The 24,771-nt window shown below is 42.5% G+C and overlaps 1 protein-coding gene across 4 annotated transcripts in view; it reads left to right on the forward strand.

The window, feature by feature from the left end:
* Positions 1-24,771, forward strand: part of DNAI1 (dynein axonemal intermediate chain 1) — a 136,020-nt gene that overhangs the window by 49,495 nt on the left and 61,754 nt on the right. For all 4 annotated transcript variants that reach the window (XM_048930797.1, XM_048930799.1, XM_048930800.1 and 1 more), the window contains one exon: positions 17,077-17,324. In XM_048930797.1, the coding sequence (XP_048786754.1) occupies positions 17,077-17,324 (248 nt within the window). The remainder of the gene's footprint in view (positions 1-17,076; positions 17,325-24,771) is intronic.

The raw sequence follows: 24,771 nt of genomic DNA on the forward strand, positions 1-24,771 counted from the left end.
GATACTTCTATTCTTACTAACTTTATAGTTATTCTTGCTTTATTTTGCCTTGCCAAAATCATCATGTGAGCCGCAAAGCAGATTTCTTAACCTATTTCTAGTTCTATCAGAGAGAAAATAGTAGCAAAAGTATGAAGATCCTATCTTGATTTATTTATTTTCATTAAGACTTTGCAGTGCAGGTTCACAAATGTGTGAAAGCACAAAGGATGGGAATTTTGTAAAATCCTTGTTTTACCAACCTGTATCACTGTCAGTAAAACAGAATTATACGTCACTTTCTTCAGAAGAATTCCAGCCTCCATAGAAGAGAAGGCTAAATGAATTGCTTTGTTTAGCTTAGTACTGGTCTGTAAGTATCTCACAGATGGTAGATGCCAAGGAGGCCTAGGAGCCTATTCAGGCACATAGAGTCATTTAAGGGAGAGCTTGGACTGCTGTAGGTTTGCTGTGGTTGTCTGCCAGGAAATGTCTCTGGATCCAACCACCTGAGAGATTTCTCCAATTCTTCATTGTCAGACACAGCTGCAGTTGTGAAATCACGTGGATAAGGATAACCACTGGTTCAATCTGATTTATTTAGTGCTTAATTTGCATAATTTACTGTGGCTAATTAGCTCAAAAATTTCAAAGTCTTTGATAAGAAGGCAGAGCTACTGTTAATCTTTCATGGCTACAGGAAGCAGCATTAGTAGTTAAGTGTAGGTGTTGAAAAATTCCACAGCCATATAAATAATTTGTACAGAATTCCGTGATTTTTCTCATGTTAGCTATTGCTGCCTTAGGTGTGATCAGGGGACGTGCATTCCTCAATTGCATTCAAGGTCTTTCATGTTAAGGAGTCACTTTAATGCTAAGTCCTGTGTGGAGTCTGCAGTTCTGTAAGCAGTTCCCTTGGGGCAAAAGAATGGAATTATCTGTGTGGGTTTCTTTTTTTTAAGCTATAGAAAACATCTCCATTTCAGTCCTGCAATGTGGAAGGTATTACAGGAATTCCTAATGACACATCAATGCATGGCTGAGATGCAGGGGATGTACCAGCTTGAAAACAATTTGATGTTTTTCAGCTGTAATGCTTAAGTACCCTTGAACATGCTACTCCAATCAGTTTGTTGTGTTAGACTACACTGTGACAGTACTTTCATATCAGAGCACCGAGATGAAATCATCTGTCTTCTATCTAACTCAAATAGAAAAATAAAATCACCATGAGATCCGCAGAGCTTGTGGTCAGCAGAGCTTGTGGTCAGCAAAGCTTGTGGTCAGCAAAGCTTGTGGTCAGCCTTCTGTGCAGGCATCATTAGCAGTGGTAACTGCTAAAAGTGGTAACCTGTAACTGGGACTAGGCTGACCAAATGGACGAGTCATTAACTGAACTGCCACTTCTACTGCTTTCTTTCTTGAACTTATCTTGACAGTATGCTGAGTGCTGTAGAAGAGTCTATGCAGAAAATGTGTGTATGTATCAGCATGAGCAGCATGCATGTTAACAAACCCTGCAGGGATGACATAGTGCAGAAAACTCTCAGGTTGAAAACATATCAAAAAGTAAACAAAAATTCCTCTGTTTAGCTTCCCTCTGTGGCTTTATCTGCCCCTTGATGCATGCCATCACAGAGCAAGACCATATCCGTAAGCACTGTTTTTACAAACCCCTATACTGGGAAAGGTCTGTTTTTATGTAGTTATCTGACAAGTATAATAACTAACAGTTGTCTCTTTTAATAGCTGTCCTTAAAACTGTAAGGACAGTAAAATGTCTTTTTATTTGATAAAAACAATGTATTTTAAATCATTTTGAGTGCAGTGTACAGATTTATGAAGTCTTCAGCAAAAGGCTGTTTGACATACGAAAGTGAGAAAAAAGGAATAGCTAGAAGTGGAAAAGGCAACACTAATAAGCGTTGGGAATTTATTTTTCAGGGAATGAGGAAGATTTTTTTGGCAGCCAGGAGAATTTACCCTGAGGGTGGTACGGTGTTGCCAAGTCTGACTATTCAGAGATCACAAGGCAGGCTCTCAAAATCAGGAGATGATTACAAATGATAAGAGTTGGCTTCTTTTTATTTTCCTCCTGTGATTTCAGGGTAGAATATGGTGTTTTAAAACCTTCCTTTATTGGCATGAAGGCTGGCTAAGAACATTTCATTCTGAAACAAAGAGGAACTTGTGTTTAAATAATGAGGCTGAGGCTTGGAAGAAATCTCCTGCTACTGCAGCACTAGTGATACAGTAGGAATTTGCAGCCCTATTGTAGCTCCTGTCCGTAAGATTCCCATCATGAATGCAGAGACGTAGTTCCCAAGTTAATGGACTTTTGACAAAGGCTCCAGTTGGTTTGTGGCTGTGCAGATCTGATGAGTTACAACTTTTGCCATTTGATGTGTTTTGTGAGACTGAGTTGCAGCTGGAATCTGATCCTTGGAACACAATCACTGGTAAGTCGTGGGTCTGATCCATCTTTGCTAGATTGGTACTCCTTGCTGTTCATTTGCTTTCTTTAATATTATGCTTTCTTATCTTTTAGATTGCTGCTGTGGCTGAACTATGATTTTTAATGAAATTTTCTGAATTTGATTCCCACTGAGAAGGGTGAATTAAGTTTTGCAAGGGAGCGTTTGAGCTATTTTTTCAGATTTGCAAAAAGGTTTTCAAGACTTGCAGCCAAACCTCAAGCCCCACTGGGATCTTCCACACTTTAAAGGCATCAGAGCTTAGCTTCTTCCTATATGCTTGTTGTACTGCAGAATCTCTGACAGCCTGTAGTTCTTCCAGACTTCACAGCATGCCCTGAAAATCGCAATTTCCTTTTCTTATTTGAAACAAATTCTTATCATTTCTTGCATATGGTTTTACCGCTGACAGCCTGTAGTCCCAGCCTGAATACTAAGACTGTAGTGCTGTTTCTTGAGTTCTTTTACAGTGTAGGAATGTCTTCAGCTTAACTCTCAAAGTAGGAGCCACAGAAAAGGAATCTCCATTAATTTACAAATGATATTCAGTTGGGACCATGTTCTATGTTGACCACCAGCTGATTCACATTTTAACATGCCATTGTCTTCCCAATTTGAATTGTATTATTTCTTGAATCCTCAGCTTTCTCCAAGCCTCTCTGGGTGGCATTTGAACTATTCTTGACGTATTTTTTCTTTTACTTAGCGCATGCATTTACGTAACTGCAAATTTAGTTAAAAGAAAGGAAAAAAGTGTCATCTCCAGCTGAATTGAAAAATAAAATTGTTGTCAATTCAGGTAAACGGCTTCAGAGCAGGAAATCTGAAAGTCACATATAATGACTGAGATAAACAGGGCAACGAAGGCTGACTGTCAGTAGGGGTGGTGACCACAACTGACCAGTATTTTCTGTGGTCATGACATTCCCCATTGCGTTGAATAGGTGAGGGCAATCTTGGAATATCTGAAATAATGCTAGGCTGTATTCTGATTTCATGACAGGCTTACCAGTCTATCTGGCTATGGAATTATCTTTAAAATGTGTTTATTTAAAGATCAGATTCAGCCTACGCTTTTCACTGGGAAGGTGTTTGAGTATGTCTTCCTTCTGCATTAAAACATACTTCCATGCTGGAATAAGGACTGTAAGTTGGTCTGGCATCGGTCTGACTTTAACCTTGCTGATGCCAGGGTTGGTTTCAAAGAGAAGCACAATAGTGATACACAGTCAGACTGGAATTAGCCTCTAGAAATCATTTACTAGGTATCAGGACAGGCTTAATTCTGCCTAATGGCTTACAACATGTGTGGCACTTCTTAGATCAATGTCTTAATACTCAGGAAGATGGTAACTCTGTCTCTGCTTAAGCATCCTGTCCCAGCACTGTCAGAATCATTTGCTGGAGAAAAAGCCTTGAAGACCTGATGCTCCTTGCCACGTGGTTGGTGTTTCTACAAACCTGAAATTCAGATGTAAAAGGCCAGAGCTTGGGCTGGAAAATAGGTGGAGGATTTCCTGCTTTGGATAGGTGGGATGACAACAATACATCCTTCTGGACACGTCTCCGTATGGCAACAGGGACCCTTTTATTCCTTGTGCAGATGTGTAAGCTGAGGATCTTGAAGCTCATCACAGACTGTGTCCTATCTCTTGTCCTTCTCTTCGGAGAGAGAGCCCTGCAAGGTCCCAAAACATTCTACTGCGTGAAGACATACACAGAGAGGCATGCCTGAGTTAATGACCAGCAATGTACTTTGCTCCTGGTTGGGAAATTTTGAAAGACCACTTTAGTGCCAAAGCAAGGAGCATTGCTACCCAGAACCTTGTCCTCTTTTCCAGTCGGCAAAGAGCGGGCAGAGGGTGTGTACAAACATTTTGAGCATGCTCCCATATTTTCCCTTTTGTGTGCTGTTTAAAGGTAGAGCAGATCATAACACTCAGTATATCCCCTGGAAAATACATTGGCTCCTGTCTATCGGCTGTTCACAGGCTGGATCTGCTGGCTCTGTAAGAACAGAGACACTGGGGAAGGGATTTGGTGTTGTACCACATATGTTAATGTTGTCCGACATACCTCTCTGTATTATAAATATCTCTATCGGATAGTGGAACCGCATTAATTTGTACACGTTTTCATGCCAAATTTGCTTGCCTTTTCTAATCAAATATTTACAAACAGTCTCACCATGCTGTCTGGCATCATGAGGCAGCTCTCTGAACAAAACCTTTAATTTTATGTTGCTCAGCATCGGCTGATTAGATGGTTTGTGGAGGAAGAATTGATATGAAAGCACGAAAATGAAATCAACTCCTGCCAAGCTCTGTAGCCTTTTGCTACATGTTGCTTTCATTTGCCAACTGGTTTTATTAATTTATCTGAGAGAATAGTGAGTGAATCTTACTAGAGAATTGCACAGGCTGTGAAGCAGCACTCAGAAGCATGACAGTGTGGCTTCTTTGCTGTTTTCTTTCTGCACCTCTCTTCCCAACACCAGAGGTCATCTTTCTGCTGTTTGTTTGAAGCAATTTCTGCTCCAGCTGTGACATCTAGACATTACAAATATAAAGAAACAAACAGGAAGATCTCAACCTCCTCCAGGCCAAACATTATTTGTGAGGAAGGTTGAAATCGGAGTAGCTATGGGCCAGGTAACCTGTGCTGCACTTCTCCTAGCAGTGCTAATTTCTACTTGCCTTTGCCTTTCTGCCTTGTGCTGCAGTTGTCCGTGTTTGTTCAGACTTACTTCACAGCTGGTGGATCTGAGAGCTTCTCTGTGGCGCCCTGGGGTTGCAGAGGGGGCAGGATCTCTGCCTGTCTGTTTTAGATGTGCAAACGGTCTTTTTCGCTCTGATACCTCAGCTCCTTCCTGCCTTGATAGTCCACATCTTCCCAGATGAGGCCGGGCAGCCCTGCCTACATTCTTACTGATGAAAAAGCCAAGCCTGCGAGCCGAGACAGCAGACATGCAAAGACAACATGTATCCAGAGCTGCATGAATCTCAGATCCCATAGGGCGGTCCTGGCAACAAAAAGCTCTATTCCTGTAATTCCCCTTGAGGGACAAGTGTCTCTGGAGTCTTGTTTTTCAGAGAGGTAATTCAGTGTTGAGTGATGCTTCTCCGGGCCAGTACCCCATCACTGTATGTGCATCCTGGAGTGCTCCCAACTAGTCCGAACCATCTTCAGCTCCTGCAAAGAGCAGAAAGACTCAGTCAGCTGTCTGTCCTCACTGGCTAATATCTAGTTCACGAGCTGTCACAAGGCGGCTTTGAAAACTGAGTCTTCTTTTGGTTTCGTTTAAGAACTGCTAATTACTTAGATTGAATGTTATACACATGTGATATCACCATCAGTGCTCTAAGATGATGATACCATTTAAAATGAGTGGTTTTCATGCAGATGAGCAAGCACAGGGTCACAGAGTTAGGACAACAACAGGTGAGAAGAGACGGCAGAGAGAAATAGATGAGCAGCCCGTATGTAGATTGTTTTGTGTCTGTCATGAAACTGGACTTGAAAATATCCTTCTGCCTTCTTGTACACTCTGAGAAAAGAAAACTTGTGAGACAGCTGCAGAAGTTCAGCTCAGGAGCTCTGACACAGGATGTGGAAAGCTTTCACTGACCAGAGACCAGCAGGAGGGAGGAGGTACCACGTCAGCATATGATACTGGTGGGACCTTTTCTGAAATGCTGCATCCAGCTACAAACAATTCAGTCTTCACTATGGACACTCAAAAAAACTTCAGAGGAGAACCACCATATGACTTACGTTTGGAAACTACCTTACAGTGAAATACTTGCACATCTTAACTTAATTAGCTTAGTTATTAAAGAGTAAGCTAATTACATAGTGATTTTCTTATTATTTATGAGTTACTTGAAGGGAAAGGAAGGAGATGTCTTACAGAACAGAACTCTTTTTTCTTGCTTTTTCATCTAGGATGGAATCTAGCAAATGGAATTCAGAGATCTCAGAAAACTGCAAATGAATTGATTTTTTAAATAGTGGAAGTGATTAAGCATAATTCAGCATGTGCAGAATTATTTCATCACAACCATCTCTTCTGGCCTTAGACTTTATGAATCTGCATAGGGCTCATTCCATCATTAATTTTAGTGATATGTAAGTTACTTTGCAAGCTCCTGAGTTGAGACAGCTTGTCATTATTTGTAGGGCAGAGTGGTACAAAGAAATTGCATAGGGTTCCATTAAAGGCTTTTACTTCTAAGATTTTTCTGTCTTTTGTTCTGAAGATGAAAGATGATCATTTTTCAACAGTAGGGATCAGCAAAAACCTGAAGGAAATCTATCTAATGTAATGTTTTCATTAGAGCTGGAACTTGTGAGACACTGAAACTCTTCTTCGCTTACCTTTTGGTTTTGCCACTCCACAACAAAAATTCGTTATGTCCAGTATAACATTTCTCCCTACTGATCTGCAACTTAGGGAATTAAGTTATAATTTTCCATTCTTCATGCTTAATAGTGTTTGGCAGGCTGCTAAAGCATCAGAATACACCCAGGAATATCTGGATTTTAACCTCAATGATTCGTATCACAGACCACCATATGCTATGATTCCATCAGGAATACTTAAAAAAATGGTCTGAAAAATAAAAAAATAAGTAAAAATGAAAAATAAGAACTGAAAAATAAGTACTGACCAAATTCTGAGGTTTTAGAAATGTCTAGCACCAGAAGAGAGTAAAAATCTCTGCACTTTTTTTTTCTTTTTCTATTTCAGTGAGCGCCACATGTTTTGTTCTCAAGGATATCACTTTGCAGTAATATAGCCCAGAGATAATAAAATGAGTTTTAGGATATTGTTACACGAAGTCAACTAGAGAAGGTAGGAAAGAGATTTATTCAGAGATGTTTACAGCTCTGTATCAGTGAGAAATCTAATCTGCAAAACATGTAACCAGCTTTTAGTTGTTTCTTCAGCAACTTCTCTCCACTTCCATTTTGCTGGCTATAAGATAGGAAGGCCATGATTTTCCCATTGGAGAACTGGAGGTTTACTTTGTGCACAGAGCACCCTTATTTTTTTCAAAAGTGGATTCAGGTCATAGTTAAATATTGGGAATTAATTGCTGTTGGAGTCCCACCTGCCATAAAAGACAGGCAGCAGGTACAGCTCAAAGTGCTGTTGCCAACTTGTTCAGCCGTGAATTATTCTCATCAGATTCCTACAGGTATCAGAGAACTGACTCAAGATCTGCTTTCAAATGGGGTTCATTAGCATTTGCCAGCTCCTCTCTTCACATGATGCCTGATGAGCTGTTTTGCAGCACTGCACAGGAGACATCTGTAGGGGGACAGCATCACCTGTTCTTATTGTTTGGTGAGTGCATAAAAGAGAAGGCCAGCACAGTAGATTCTAGTTGCTGGTACTGTGAATGCCACATTGGGTGCCAAGGATCACAGAAACACAGAATCACAGAAAGTCAGGGATTGAAAGAAACCTCAAAAGATCCAGTCGATGCCAGTACTGGAGCAGGAACACCACCTGTCTACTGCCTAGATGCTGTGCAGTCCCAGGCCTCTTCCTTAGCTGCAGAGTTTGGAGCAAAGCTGGATGCCCAGCAGTAATCTAGCTGGTGGGGACAGGAGGTAATGGGAAACTGAACTCCCCTTGAATTCCCACTGTGAATTCCATGGTCTTGTAGTTTGGTTTGATTTACATAATGGTTGGCTTCCCAGAGTGGAAGTGCACAAAGTTGCTTGTCAATAGAAAAAGGTGGAAGTTTCTTCTTAGGTATATAAATATCTGATGGTAAGCAACAGAGATAAGTGGATCCGGATTCTTGTTGGTGGCACTGGGGGAGAGAACAAAAGACAATGGACAACAAACTAAGACAGAGAAAAGTTCATTTAAACATAAGACAGAACTTCTTGTCTGGGGGATTGGCTGAACGATGAAACGGTTTACCTAAACAGGTTGTGGAGAAATCTCCTTGAAGATAATCAAAACCTGACTTGACACATTCCTGGGCAACATGCTGTAGTTGGCCCTGCTTTAAGCACTGACTAGATGCTCTCTAGAGCTTCCTTCCAACCTCAGCTATTCAGTGGTTATATGGTTCTTTTCTTTTTTCTCAACTTACTCCCATCATATCTAAATGTGAACTAAAAGTTGGCCCACAGTTTGCACGGGTGTTTGATGCTTCCTTTATGTGAGCCTTCCTGCCAGTTCCATTCTTTTATAACAAGTGATTGCTGTTCAGAAATTTCACTCTGAAAGATCCTCCCCTTGCTATGACTTTTTTTCCCCTTGCTTTTGTTACCTGATCAAAAGATTGAAAGCTATTGATTTGTTGCCATTTACATTGCGAGCTGACTTTATTCGAGACTAACAGATATAGAATTTGCTTTTATTTTAATTTTATATTTCAGTGTTTCAGAAAACGAACTGTTTTGCTCAGAAATCCACATTTAGTAATTCTTAAAAAACACTCATACGCTTATACTGATCACCGATTAAATGCTTCACAGATCTGCTTCAGAAGTACCGTATTTCATGCACTAAAAATAAAAGCAAGCCAAGAAGAAATAAATTACTGTGAGAAGAACTAAATAGCTGGTCTGTATTCCAGCCATGTACAAACAGCAATGCTGAAAGATGCTGTGCAGATTTCATCAACAGTAGCTGGCTTCTGCACAGGATAGTGGGAGGAGGACCTTTAGGGACCTGGGAGATGCCTAATGACAAATTAATAGGATTTAGACAGGATTCCAGAAAAAATATCACTTTATCAATGCCTTGGTTTTTTACACTTTTGTAAGTATGTGATGTCAGTGCTGCTGAAAATGGGACAGGGGCAGTTGTCTGAGCTATAATGGCTGCTCCCACGTTCACTGTTATTGAAAGTGCATGCCTGTACCAAACAGACTACGGGCTGACCTGTGCATACATCTCTGCTGCTTCTGCGCTCTGCCGTGAAACCTAAGACTTATGCCAAATGTCTTCAGAAAAATTCTCTGAGCTGCGGTATCATTTCTAATTGCCACCTTTTAGGCCTAGGCTGTACATGTCTGTCTCGTCAGGCATCTGTCTGCTTTCAAGAGGCTGCAGCACCATCATAAAACTCTTAAAGCGTCTGTCCTTTAATTATAGAACACATGAGCATCTCCTGCAGTGCATGCACCCCCTCGTTGCCCATCAGGCCCAGGAGTACTGATATGCCAGCAGCCTGGCTTGTTTGCAGTAACAGCAGGCTGGTGTGATTATCGAAAAGCGAAACATTCGTAGAGGTCTGTCTGCTGTGTGATCCGGGGGATTTCTGAATGATGTGTGCCTCCTCAAAGCCTCCTGCTGCTAACAAGCGCTTCGCCACTTGATGGCACTCTTAAATATTTAGTGGGTTGCATGCGCCACCAAATAAGCCCCCTTTTTTTCAGAACAGGGGTAGAGGACGTAGAGCCTCATGTATTAAATAATAAAACACTATAAAGTTTGCAGCTTAAGCTGACCAAAACAAGAAAGGCAGGAGCAAGAGTTGAGTCGGTTGTGCTGGTGGCTGCCAGCTGTGTGCAGCGGTTCAGCACTGGTCTGACTCCCAGCTCTGGAGCGCTCCGCAGAAATGACTGTCCTGTTAGTGCTGGGGTTGGGAATGTCCTTCGCTGCCTGGCTTCTGAGGAGCTATGTGTTATGTGAGACTGTTAACTTGTCTGTCTGTCGTGAATGTATTCCTGTAAACCATAGCAGTGTTGCTCTTGACATTACCAATGGATGGAACTTACATAGCCCGCATCAGTCATCCCTTTTTCCCCTCTTCTGTGGTGTTTATTATCAGAAGTGCTGCGAGAAGTCTGGAGAAGAAAGAGCTAAGACCATGTTAGCTGGTCTGGAATAAAAATCTCATTGTTGCTACTCTTTGTTGTATGGACTCTCTTCCTTTTATTTGGGTACCTTCAGGGTGTCCATTAGCATCCATAACAATAGGTTGCACTATCACTATTTTCATTGCAAAACCAAATCTAAACCTATAATGCAAAGCTCTTTCCGATCAGTATGAGAAAAGTCTGGCACTATTTGGAGCTCCATGAATTCAACCCAATTGTGTACTCCTTTTCTTTCCAGTGCTCACCTGCTCTACTTTATGTGAACCAGAGGAGAGCTGAGCTGCAAGTCAAATACTCCTGTTGGTCTCAGGAAGGCATGGTATCTTTTCATCCTGTTTTCTACTGTTCTTGTCTGCCCATGAGACTCTCCTGTAACATGCAGCAACAAACATGCCTTACTTCCCTTGTTTGCACAGGTGTTTACAAATCTCTATTTTTTGTTGTACCAGTTGACTGCAGTGTCTCTTGTATTTCTTTTCCAGACTGTATTTTAGAGTAAGATGCAAACATGCATGACAGCTTATTTCCATACAGGCTGTTTGTATCTATCAGTCTGGGTTTCTGGAGTCTGTGTCTTGATTCTGACATGTGTGGAGCCCACAGCAATAATTATGACTGTGGCATGGCCTCAGGTCATGTGTAAATTACAGCCTGCCTTGTTGCCTGTCAATTTTGTCTTTTCTAAAATTTCCAAAAGGCTTTAAAATCCTGTTTTTTCTCTCTCCAATCAGAACTGCAAGGTCTGTGCTTCCCAAACAGAGCCACAATTAATAACATTACCTTGATCAGGAGTTAGTCCAACACTTGGTGGAATATGTCGGGCAGAATACTAAATGTGACATTCCAACATCTGAATCAGCACAAATCAAAGCGGTCTGCAATTTGCCAGCGCTGGACTGAGGGGATTGCCCCAAGCTTGCAGAGCTTGCTGCTGGCCAGAGGGCATCTGCTTATCCCTGGAGCCAGGAAATGCTCACTGAGCTCAGCGCAGCACAGGTGGTCTTAGCAGCAGGATTCAATTTCCACTGACAGATGGCAGAAAATAAATACTGGTGGAGTTATCAGCTCAGACAGCATCTTGGAGGAGATGCTGTTGAGATCAGTGGTGGCCCTGGAGCCAGGCTTTATTTTTGTTGGTCCTCAAGATGGAAATACAAACTCACCACAGAAGGAATGTGTGACTGATGAAAACACAGGTGGAGTTGCAAATGCTAGGAACAGGGCTGTCAAACAGTGATTAATTTTGTGGTCAATGTGAGTTAAGCAAACTAAATGCATTTTAATGCATCCAAATATAACATTATACCTCTCTAAACAAGGAGGAGTGTTGCATCTTGGAAGGCAGCAATTCCAAAAAAAAGTAGGCTTTTGTGGACAAGCAATAAATTTGAGTTTCCAATGTGAGATTTTGGCAAGGAGGGTGGATCTGATCTTGGAGTGCAAACAGGGAATCCTGAATGGCAGCAGAGAGATGATTTAAGCGTTAGTGAGACTGATACTAGAATACTGTGTTTGGTTCTGGAGCCAGTATTTTTCAAAGAATGCATAAAAACCAGCAGATAGTTCAGAAAGAGCCCCAAGCTGTTTCAAGAAGTGGAGAAGTTGCTTTAAAAGTGGAGAGAGAACAACATACCCAGTTGAAATCCAGGCTGCTTGTGAATTTCGTCTGACCTGAGCACAAGTCCTAGCCATGTGAGGGACTCTGATTCAGTGGAAAATTTCTTAATATTCTGCAGTTCTCCACAACTGAGAAGCAGCTTTCTCTTTGCAGCTCTGAAGGCAGCACCTTTGACTGGTGTGGCAAAACTTGTGATGGTCCCCAGCCCTTTGCTGAGCTCTGTGCCAACATGTTGAAAATAAATCCAGTTTTTTACTTCAGACTGAGAAGGACATCAAATACATGCTGAAAACTGACTTGCATTAGTTTTAAATAACTTAATGAAGAGAAATGCTGGATATAAAATAATTCCTTCATTCAACCAAGATAAGCAGAGTGAGAATTAACAGTGGTAAGATGGACAAGTCCAATAAGGAGTTAGGTGTGACCTTTTAATCACTTCACATTATTATGCATTCAAACTTTAAAATGATGTGGCTTCTCTATATCTCAAGATCTTCAAGTGAAGAATGCATGTGCAGCCAAAAACAAGTTCGAAAGCAGGGTATACCTGTAACATTTGTGAGCGGTGAAACAGAAAAGGCCAGGCTTTCTGGCCCTGAGCCACAAATTAAGGAGTTCTCAAAACATTTTCTTTTCTGAGAAGGGAATGTTTGTGTTGTTTGGTGTAAGTTGAATTTTCCCTGCCGACAGTGAGTTTCATAGCCATGTCCACAGAGATCAAGGTTTGTAGCAAAACAGCAATATACTTGGGTAGTGGTGGCTGTTATAAGGAGTAGAAACAGAATGAGCATCAGTGATTCCAGTTTAAATCTCGTGGGGATCCTGGGCTGAGGCAACCTTGAGCAGAGCCTTGTGAAGTCCTGGTTCTACTCCCAGTTCTTGTAACTTGCGGTCATGTCCTGGGCAGTCCCTCCATTCGCCCTTTTCCTTCCCTTAGCTATGAGAAGTAGTGCTGCAGATGCTTAAAGGACTCTGAAGTGCTATAAAGCCTCCAGTTATTATTGTTAGTTGTCATCAGCCTTTGAAAACGCATTCAGCACATACTCAGATTCTCTCAGCTCCACGAAAAGATTTCTTCTTTCCTGATTTTTCTGAAGTACTGGCATACAGTGATGCTTGACTTGCCAGCCGTTTCCCTTCTTACAAGCATGCCCGTTCTGCAAGTGCAGAGAAGTGTGGAGCTGGCAGAGCTATTTAAGTGAGTGAGGAGAGAGTCTTGCTGAAGCAGCACAAGCTCACCCAGCGTGTTTTACAGCAGGGTAGATGAACCTGTGCTCAGTGCCACACTGCACAGGTTTTGCTCACTGATAGAAGAAAAATGTATTGAGAATTCATTAATTTGTGACTTGCTCGGTCATCTGTGCTGTGCAGGTTGTAGCATGTGCATAAGCTTAGACTATGGACGAGGTTTTACAGAAGTGAGTGATAATAATAATTTACTTGGGGACATTTGGTGGACTGCAGATAACCTTTTTTTGTCCTCTGCTGTTGAAACAGTTGAAAGGCAAGTAAGCAGCTGAGCCACTTCTTTGGGTACCAAAACTTTTGTCACTGAAACTGATCTCTAGTCCCTGGAAGATATCGCATAGCTGGTGAAAAGCACAGCCAGCCATGGCCCTTGGCTTCTCTGAAATTCAACCCTAAACGAGAGAGCCCCAGCCAGCAAGCTCATCAAAGTGTGGGCATATCTAGGAAAGGAACGTAGATATGCTTCTGCAGCTGTGATGCTCAGAAACAAGCAGCTGTTCTCAGCCGTTCTTCTCCGTATTGCTTCTTTTTATAGATGGGCAGATTTTAAGCAATGGTGTTTCCTTTTAGCGTGGTGATTTCTTGGTACAAGCTGTATCTGTGAGTCAGCTGATGGTCTTGATTTATAAAAAGAAATGTATCTTAGGATTTAAGATAGAAGGCTGTAGTGTTTGGGGTTTTAAGCCCTCCAGAGATAAAATAATTTGCAAGTTTAAGACACAAGAAACTATAGCATCGCCTTCTTCTGTAGTAAAAAATCTCTACTTTGACTCATGACCATTGAAGATTTTAACATCTAAATTTTAGTGAATGCAGGATTTACCCAGGCATTGTAACTGGCACTGTTCTCCAGCTGTTGTGTTGTGCTTCCATGTTTGGCCAACAAGGATTTTGTAAGAAGCAAAGGAAAAACATACACAGCTCAAGAGTTTTTTGGTGATCTAAGAGGGAAAGATGAAAACAAAAATAATTCTGTCCCACAGCAGAATATCTTGATCTGATACTGAGCACACAGAGATGCTTTTAAGTTCAGCTAAGGAAAACTATAAATGAAGAAATCTGTTAACACGGCCACTTTGTAAACATCAGAACAAAAGATTTATATGCATGAGCCACTGGGTGATAGCAGAGTGATATTCCAAGGTACTGTACTCCCTCTACATCAGTATTTTTCTGAACAGGCTTTGGGTTGAATCTGCTCAACTATATATGCAAATGCAGGTGAATATTTTAGATAGCAGTAACGGTTGGTTTGAAATCTATTTCTGATTGCATGTGATACTTACAGGCTCAGTTCTTCTGGTTGAGACCAGTACTGATGCCATTTGCATCTGCCATTAGCAAAGCTTCTCTTCCAAAAAAGATTTGTTATGTGTCAGGTTCTGATATGTAACCTCTGCTCAGTTGAACACTGAGGATCCTCATCACATACAGTTCTTCCTCATTACAGCAAGAGTCTATTCACTTTCCTCTCTTTGCTGTGCTGCTTTGCATCTTCCTGTAAAGTGGAATACAACTCCTGCTGGCATGCTTGTCAGAATAACTGTCTAGTATCTCTGGTGTCTCCAGCCCTTATATCTCAGAAAAAGAGCCACATGTCAAGTTGCACTTTGTGGGTCTGCAAAAGGCAGATGCTTAAGCCTCTTCCAGTGTGTGGTGGTGTATCCATGCAGTGCAGAGCAGCGAAGTGCAGCTGCTTCTGATCTGAAGTTGCTGCTTTTGACTCTAGCAGGGGTACAGCAGCCACAGCCAGCTCTTGAGTCTGCACCCTTTGCTTCACTTTGTTCTTACAACGCTGTCTCAGTAAGCTGCCTGCATCCTCAGAGGTGGCCTGGACAAGATTCATTCAAATCTTTGGTGGGATGAATCACCCACAGAAGGTGTGTCTTTCTGCTCTCTGCACAGAGACCATAGAGGAACAGCCATCCAAGTCCTCTCAACCCAGTGCCAACAGGTAGAAAATGGACGTGCATCATGGAGTTTTTGGAAATATACTTGGTTGCTCAGCACACACCGGGAGAAATAAGAGCACAAATCAGCTAGAGTTCAAAGGCTGTCCAACAGATTTGACTTACTAGTCCATTTAATGTGAGTCACTCCTGGCAGGTCATCTTCACAGCCTTCTGGCTGTCTTTGTTTCTGAGGAGGGGAGGGATTCATACTTGTCAGGACTGGACCTAAACCTAATACCAGTTCAGTGACATTACTTGGCAAAGGTAAGTCTGCGAAGAGGACAGGGAAAATCTTTGAAGGGGAAAACAAGTTTGCTTCCTTTCATCTAGATTTCTAGGAATAAGCTTCTCCCTCTTCCCAAAAAATATGTTAATACTATTTGTGGTCAAATACATTTAAAGTGATGCTAGTTTTGGAATTCTGCCTTTCTGCAAAATAAGGAAACCCTTTTCCCTGCCTGGCTCTAGTATACAGAGGGAAACCGTGAAAAGCAGTGTAGTATACTTGGAAAGTTAGAATATTTCCACCATCCAAACACACAGCAGAACTGGTACTTTTACTGATGTGTGAATTACTTCACTAACTCTTTGGATGTTCTGTGTGGGCATGATAAATTCGAGGTCAGCAGAGCTTGTACCTACCTGTGCATTGATTTGGGTTCAGCCTCCTGACAAGGAAAGCACTCAAGTTAGTGTTATCACTACGGCACACATTTACCGAGTCCTTATTCCACAGGGTGGTCAAAATGTTAGGCAAGGCATGAAACACTCTTGTGGAAATAAGATGAGCAGTGTGCCTACAGCACAGAAAACAGTGAATTCATTTCCCATATACTATCTATCAGAGGGCATTTGACTGTAAAAAAAAAAAAAAAAAAAAAAAAAAAGAGTTTGTAGTGATGGCTAGGGTGCCCTGAAAGAGAGCACTTGGTTGATAGATTAGAAAGGCTCCTCTTTTGCTTCTGGAGAGCTTATCTACATCAGCAGCTTCTCTTCCCCATTAGAAGAATTTGGAAATTGGTTTTTAGGCAAGCAAAAAGCCTGAGAGTTGTAGAGGACAGTCAGGACAGAATAGAAAAAGCAAACAAAAGAAAGATGGTCCTGTTGTGAATAGAAGAAATTCAGGCAGCGCAGAGGAGATGTAAAAGTAGGCAGAAAAGGAAAAAATGGACAGACTTATCTAGAGAGAGCGTCTGTGCCACATAAAGAGATGCTGGACATAGCTGAAAATAGAGGTGCACTGACTTGTGCATTGTACAGTTTTGTGTACCTGCAGTAGATATGGTGCTTTACACATACTTCAATGAAATCTTTTAATGAAACTGGGGAAATTTAGATTGCTAAATGGCAGTGAGGCACTGGCACAGGCAGCCCAGAGAGGTGGTGGATGCCCCATCCCTGGAGTCACCCAAGGTCAGGCTGGAGGGGCTCTGAGCACCTGATGGAGCTGTGGTGTCCCTGTTCATTGCAGTGGAGTTGGACAAGGTGACATTTAAAGGTCTCTTCCAACTCAAATGATACTATGATTCTCAGAAAGAGTGCAAGCTTTAACATCACATATTGCCAACACAGAATTTGAAATGTATCCGTCCTCAATTCTGTCTGAGTTGTGTGCAGTGTTAATGAAATTCAAGCCAACAGGAGAATTGTCCAGGACACTGAAATATGCTTATCCTTCAAGGCCTCTCAAATTTCTTTCCTAGAAAGAAAAGCTGCTAAAATACTGGTTTCTCTGCATACACAATTGTCCCTAAATCCCTGACATATCAATGGAGAAAAGGATGTTTACATGCAGGCACCCTAACGTGATCGTTTGATCCCACCACCAATGTCTTTCCCATAACCTTGCATGCAGGTTGGTTTGGGGCACTGGTGAGTGCAATCAGATCATATATCTCAGTAGCAGAGAATCTTAGAAATGGACTTAACAGCAAAATTCTTTCCTGTTCAGATGACTTCATGAAGCAAAGCCGGGGCATGCTTGTGCTCTACACAGTGAAGAACCCCTCCTACCCAGAGTATGTCTTCAGCAGTGAGAGTGGCATCATGTGCCTGGATATCCATAATGACCACCCCCACCTCATGGCAGTGGGCTTCTATGATGGCAACGTGGCCATCTACAACCTTAAGAAGGCAACTTCCCAGCCAAGCTACAAGAGCAGTGCTAAGTCAGGAAAGCATACAGATCCAGTGTGGCAGGTGAGTATGCTCTTTCCCCAAACGGAACTTTTAATTGAGTTCAGGCAGAGCAGGAAAATATGCTGTATGGGCAGAAGTGTTGGTTTAATTCATGCATTAGTGTTTGATACTTAAGTTGTATTTAAATCTAATTTTGAAATGCACAGAAAGGCAAAGAAATTGCTTGAATCCTTGGTCCGCAACAGAAACTGAACATGTGTGCAAAATTTTGCATACAGAATTATTTCTCCTGAGTTTTCATTATTGCAAATTATTTTCATTTGGGGAGAAACTGAACACCTCTGAATATACATACCAGCATACAATGCCTTCTGTGTTCCAAATACAAAATCAAGTGGCGATAAGTAATGAAAACCATCTAAAACACGTACATCAGCCTTAAAAAAGACTGGTCTCAAGCACAATAAACCCAAGGACAGCTGTCTGTGGAACCGACTGTCTCAGAGAATCAAAACACAACACCCTGTGGTGGATCGAGAAGTTTTCTAGTGAACTAAGCATTACAATGTGCAGGTAATGCTCTTAAAGTAATGCATTTTGAAGTGCCTCCATAGCATATGTCACAAAGAGGCTCCAGAGAGATGATATTGTAAAGGACTGGAGTGAATATATTGCTACATTCATCTAGCTTTGTAGTTATGTTTACAGTGTCATCTGAGGTAAGACTGGAGCGCTGAAATACACTATTCTGATCTTGTTCATAGCAGAAGTGTGGCAGCACAGACTTTAGCACAGTGTGTATGGGCCTGCTGAGGTGCACTTGTGCATATTTTGGTCTGGACTACAGGTGCTGCTGACACCTGGTTTGGGCTTTGCTGCCTCATGCAGACATACCTCTATGCACACGGTCAGTATTTGTTGTACTTTGTCACATAATACATCATTTGTCCCCTAATCATAGGTCTTTGTCATTTCATCTTTCAATACAAATTAAAAAAATCAAGGCAGCCCAGTGGGGCTTGCAGATAAATGTGGGACCTGCCAAAAGCAATAGCGGTGCTTGTTACACAGATGGATGATGCAAATGTGACATGTTGGAGAACATATAAATTTTGTATTTGCTGCCTGTCTGGACAAAGGTTTTCTTCTAGCAGACATTTTCAGCTCTTCTTACAGGTTTATTTGATACACCAAGGTTGGACTGTTCTGTTCGTACAGTGTGTCATACATACACAGAATCTATCTTTGCATATGCACACCCCCAAAGGCAGAAAACTCCAACCTTCTCCAGTTGCCATTCAGGCTTCCAATAAAAAAAAGAAATATCAACATAGTAAATCCTCCGTGCAGCTTCCCATGACCTCACTGCAGTATACTAGAAGTGGTCACTGTTGCTACTGCACTTTAGAGATGCCAGAATCACAGATCATTTGTGCCCTTGATAATAAAGGGAAAGGCAGAGTATGCTTAAGTTGGACTCATCCATGCAGAATAGCAGCAGCTACGTGCAGCAGTAAATGCAATCTGTAAGGGGCTTTTAGAAGTTTTAGGTTTATGTGTACTCCCTGACAGCTCAGAGGTGAAGAAAACTATTTGGCATTGCAGGGAGATAGCTTGCAAAGGAAAGAAGCCACATAATGGATAGGATAGAGGCAGATATGAGTAGCCTGTAGTTCCCATTTGTTTGTTTTATTTCCGGAGGTTGAGTGCTGAGAATTATTATCCTTATTTTTTCTCTACCTGTATTTTTAAAGTACTTGTATTTTTAGTAAACTTTAAAGCGTCTGGCTTACCTTGCTGTGCCCAAAATGTGTGCCCAAAGTTAGTAATAAGGTGACAGCACAGCAATCAGGAAAAGAGCTTGTACATCTGGTTAGAATGATCTGAGCTGTAGCTATTTGTCAGTATTAGGCAAAAGGTTTATATAGAGTTCCTCTGCTTTTATAGGGAAAATTGGTCCTGGAGGATGATTTGTTATGCTGAGACATGGATTGTTATTCTGCATCTAACATTTAATGGCTCTAGAAAGTGATGTCTCGTTTCTCAAATTTGGCTCAAAGAAGATGCTCTATTCTACCCACACCAATACCTCAACCAGTCTAAAACCTGTTCTATGTCTAGACCATCCTCTGCAGTCCTCACTGATGTAGAGACTGCAAGCCCATGACTATGAAGACTAATTAGAAAAGTAACAAAATTCTCCTGAACATATAAAAGTTATAATATATAAAAGAAGAATTCTGGCCTGTTTTAAAGAAGATATTTCTCACTCTTTGCCACCAGTTAAGTTCCGAAGTCAGAACACTGAAGAAAGAAAATAAAGGAATAAACAGTTACACAGACAAGCAAATATACATGCATACAGTCAGTGCGGATAACATAGTCACCAAAGCTTTAGCTTTTATGAGAACATAAAATTGGAAACAATCTTGCAGACCAGTGAGGCCAGACCTGTGCCTAAAAGCTGTCATATCCTGGGAAGCTGTGCCAAATGTGCCATGTTCTACTGGGCAAAAGTTTTTGTGGGATTAGACTAAACCCCATTGTAATTGCAGTAATGCTCCAAACAAGCAGCACATGCCTCACACCCATCAGCTCTATCACAGTACTCCTAGAAAGCATGCCCCTGGACAGGGTATCTCTGTCATTCAGCCAGTGGCTCAGTCACAGAGCTTGCCTTTAACTAGGATGTTAACTAGGGTGGCCAAAGTGGTGCAACTTGACTAGACTTTGGCATGCGGAACCCACGAGATAAATCTCCTCCAGGTAGAAGAATCAACCTGCTGGGAAGAGGCTCTCAGCACAGAGATCCTCTCCTGTTGTTAGCCTTTGAGCTTTGTTTTCACTTCTCAACTTTAAAAAAAAAAAAGGCATTTTGCTTTTTTTTCTTTACAGCTTAAAAGAGTGCTTTTTTTCTTACTCCTCATCCCTTGAATATTTGTAATATTTTAGGTTTGAGGCATTTGAAAGCTGGAGCATTTCAGAAACAGGGACCAGGTGATAAAGCATTTGCTGTGTCAAAGTTCTTCTGCTGTTCAGTTTCCCTCTTACAGCACATCTTATTCAATAGATCTGTTCCCACCATGTGCTTCTGGTCCGTTTTCCTATAGGACTTTATTTCTGCTTGCTTCTGGGATTAGCGTAGTGCCAGCACTGCTGCGGGGGATTGACATTTTTTTTTCACCTTTTTTTTTTCAGTCAGTGTTACTGACTGAACTCTCGGTGCAGAGCGTTGACCCTAAGGTCGGTGAAGGGAATATTTATTTTGGCTGTGCTCAGAGCAAGTCTCAGCTGTGGCAGTCTGACCCACGCGCACAGCTTGGTTTGGTATTGCTATGGAGAGATCACTGATCAGAAAAACAACTTGGTCCATTGTGCATGTACTGTATCTGATCCGGCCTGCTGTGGAGCTGGCACCATGGAGCTTCAGATGGCATCCTGAGAGAATTATTTTCTGCATTCTGCTTGTACATAGGAGGAGAATGGCTGACTGCTGCCTGCTAACTGTTTGCCAAATGCTGTTCAGGTTAAATGTTTTGCTCGTGGTAGGACAGAATGGGCAAGACAGCACAATAGTAGGCTGCAAAATCCTGAAGGAAACTTGAGTGAATGCCAGCTGGCATATTGGTTTACCAGTTGAACTTATGGAATTCTATCTCAAATGCAAAGCATATAAAACAGCCCTGAGACCAACTGTGAAAAGTTCAACAAGAGCAACTGCTGGGTTCTGCACCCAGGAAGGGGCGGCCCTGGCTGCAGGTCCGGTCTGGGGGATGAGAGGCTGGAGAGCAGCGCTCAGAAAGGGGGGAAGGGTCTGGAGGGCAAGGTGTGTGCAGGGCAGCTGAGGGCCCTGGGTGTGCTGGGCACAGGGCGGAGGAGCGGAGGGGAGCCTGATGGCGGCTGCAGCTCCTTATGGAGCGGAGGGCAGCGCTGAGCTCTGCTGTGTGACAGCGACAGGGCCGAGGGAACGGCATGGAGCTGTGCCAGGGGAGGGCCGGGGGTGGGGAAAGGCTCTGCAATAGAGGACGGTGGGCATGGAACAGCCTGCCCAGGGCAGCGGGCACAGCTGGAGCGCCAGGAGTGTTTTGTCAGTGCTCTCAGATACAGCGTTTGAATTTGGGTGGTCCTGCGTGGAGCCAGCAGTGGGACGTTGTGATCCTTACAGGTCCCTCAGAATATTCAGCGATTGTGAGACGCTCTCTCTCAGAGTTTGCTCTGTAATTTTGGAATTGATTGATCTCTTCTCCTTCTCTGCTTTCTGTAGTAATAAATCCTTAAATGATGGCAGTGAATCATAGCAGTCCATAAAGCCACCCCAGACTCACCTGGCAAGGTTTTGGCTTGCCGAAGGAAGTAAATGAGATCAGTTGCAGAGCTCCTTTGAAGCCAGTATGGCTTGCTTTTCTCCATGTTGCTGGGCACAGATGCACACGCACACAGAAAAGGCCTCTCAAGGAAGCAGATTGTATTTGTTGCACTTAGAAGAAAAAACATTTTGTTCATAATCTACTGTCACACCAGCACATTGCTTCATTTCTGATGATGGCCAGTCTCCTAAATCTGTCATCTACGGTCAAACAACTTTTGTGGCTTGCTTTGCTTCTGAGATGTTACTGCTCACATAATATTTTGTTCCTTTGGCTTCAGGCAAACAAAGAGTTTGTTGCAAAGAAAATAAAAGCAAAAGAAGAGGCGGAAGGTTATTATCGAGGTCACAGTGAAGATCAGCTGTCTCAGAACAGGCTCGATTCTTCTGCTGTCTCTTTGATTGCTGAGAAGCACTGTCTAGGTGTTGGTTGTGGGCAGAACCATGGTAAAACCTTATTCAGCTCCATGAGGATGCTGAATAGGGGACAGTTTCAGTGGAGAAACAGAAATCTGGAGAAGAAGGGAGAGCAACGGAGACATTAAACCAAGAAGGCTGGGCAGGAGATAAGGATGAGAAGAAGCAGAGTGGCTGGCACGTGGGAGAATGTAGGGAATGATGGAGAAGAAACCTGATAGCAAAAGTCATTTAACACAAAACTTCTAAGATAATGCAAGCAAACTGCATCTTGCACTGGGTCAATTCAGTGTCTGCACCTGCAGCTTTCTCCTACTTCTGCTGCCAGCCTTGCCTTGCATTCCTGGGCCAACACAAGCAGGACAAGTCATGTTAACCTCTTATGTCCCAAGAGCAAAGGAGGACCCTGTAGCCTCACATGAGAGTGGCGGCTTGACTTCAGTCACTGGGCCCATGCACTGAAGTGCAGAGGTGTGACAAGAGTATCTGTGGGCCAACCAGGGAGTTTTGAGGGCCCTGTGTCTGTCAGAGGCTCCCTTGCTGGGGCAGCCCTTAGCTGCATTTCTGCTCCCAACAGTTAACTCAAATACCAGGGGCAGGCTGGGATTGCCATTTGCTTGCTTAGAAAAAGGTAAAGAACAGCAGTTTTCTGGTCATTGCTAGAGCTGGGAGAACTCACTGCAGTTATGGTTTTGCTGTAAGGAATCTTGTCCCCACACAAGACAATTTTCATGCTCTTCAGGGAATGTTCTGTTGGGCCATGGGAATCTATCCTAAGTCTTAGACTATTTTAGAGTGATGATAAAGGTGGTGGAAACTGCTAGGTAAAGTCTTTTACATCATGTTTATACCTTGTTGAAATCCCTTTTGACACTCCGTGAGGCACTCTCAAGTTAGAAAAAGTAATGTCCAAATGCTTCCTTCTAAGTATCTTTGTCAACAATAGACCAAGTCCTTCGTTTTTTAACTTCAGCGCTGTATGTTTTGAGATTCTTTCAGACTATATCTGATAGAGATTTAGTTTCTTTAACTGACTATTTTTAAACTGTGTCTTGAGTTGGGATTCTTGCAGGTTAGAAGTTCTCTTGAAAAGCATTGCAGATTATGTAACATTTGTCTGAGAAGAAATTTTTTCCACTTTGATGCTGCTTTTCCCTCTGTACTTCATAGAGATGCTGAACTTATTTTCTTTCCTTTGCTCTGACCGCTGTTTGCTAAAAAGATTCTTCTGTAGTGCTGTGTTGTTCTTCTCTCTCCCCATCCTTTTACTCAAGAACAAGATCTCTTCACTGTAGATTGCCAAGTTGTTTATTTCTTTTCAGTAACAGCAAGCAAAGTACATGTAATTTGCTTTGCACATCAGTCGTACTGGCGCTAGTTCACAGATAAATCTTCACTCATTAAATGTGAAGTCAGCTTTTGGGATGTTGGAAAATGTTAGCCTCTGGCCAGAGAAGTTGTTGTGCATTTGTTTGGTTACTTGGATCTTTCAATCTTCCTCTCCTGCTTTACAGCCATCACAAACATTAACTAAATATTTAAGAGAAATCGAGAAGCCATGTTGGATTTCTGTGGAAAAAACGTGGCCTATAAAATATGACTACTGATAGCAGGATTTTCAAACTAGGTATAGGAAACACACATGGATTTTAAAAACACTGGCACAGCCTGCAAAACAAGAGTGCTTCTGCAAGAAAGATGACGTAGAGGTAACGGAGGGGTAAGGATAGAGCAGGCTGAGCAGGCATGGTGAGCACCTCGACTTGGTGTGCTCAGGGGCAGAACCCCAGTCCTGCAACGATGGGCACCTTCTGTCAGGCACGTTGCAGATGCTGTCTCTGATTTAGCAGCGTCAGACAGCTTGGGGATTTGGATGCGAGCCTGCCTGCCATGTGCTCTCCCTGTGCAAGGAGTGGGGAACTTCTTATTTTGTCTGTAAATTGAGTATCTTGCCCAGTGAGCACAGTCAGAATTGAAACTAGGAGCTGTGAATTCCAGTTGGTTAAAAGCCCCCAGTATTCTGGCTTGTGGCACCTATCATTCAGCTGTGTGCTGTCTGACATGGGAACACCACCACTGGCAGGACAAACAGGAGAGAGTCTGAAGGCTGGGTCCTTGCTCCTCGGCTGCTGGTGTACCAGCCGAATAAATGCAGTGAGGAGTGTGAGGGGAATGAGCAAGCAGATCCGTGGTACAAAGCAGAGCAACCACCTCCCAGCAGGAGAAAGACAAAGTGAAAGTAGGACCAGCCCTTATCCAGTGCTATTTATAACTGAACTCTGCTTCCCCCAGATAAATCTGAGACCGTGAAGCATGAGCAATGCACAAGCCCCAGGCTGGGCCTTTGCCCTGCATCAGCATCACTTCTGTGCCATGCTCTCTGCTCAGCTCGGTGCTGAGTCCCTCTATCACTGAGTATACTCTTCACTAGAACTTTCTCTGTCGTCTTTCTGCATCCCAAATTCATGTGTGGTGTCTGATGGCACTGTGGTACAGTGGGTCTGATTCTTTGGTACTGTAAGCTGATCTTGCACGCCTGGGTTCACAGGTGTCCAAAACATGGTGCATGGGGCTCTGATTTCTAGGATATCATAGCATAAAGGTGGAAGGCAATTGGTCCAGCTGCGGGGGAGAACTGATTTTCCAAAGAGGAGTGTTTATGGGGTTAAATAAGATGTGGGACTTTGTTTTACAAGGAGTCCTCAGTGTTGATAAACACATCTG

This window comes from Lagopus muta, chromosome Z, assembly GCF_023343835.1.
Source record: "Lagopus muta isolate bLagMut1 chromosome Z, bLagMut1 primary, whole genome shotgun sequence".
Classification (NCBI taxonomy): Eukaryota; Metazoa; Chordata; class Aves; order Galliformes; family Phasianidae; genus Lagopus; species Lagopus muta.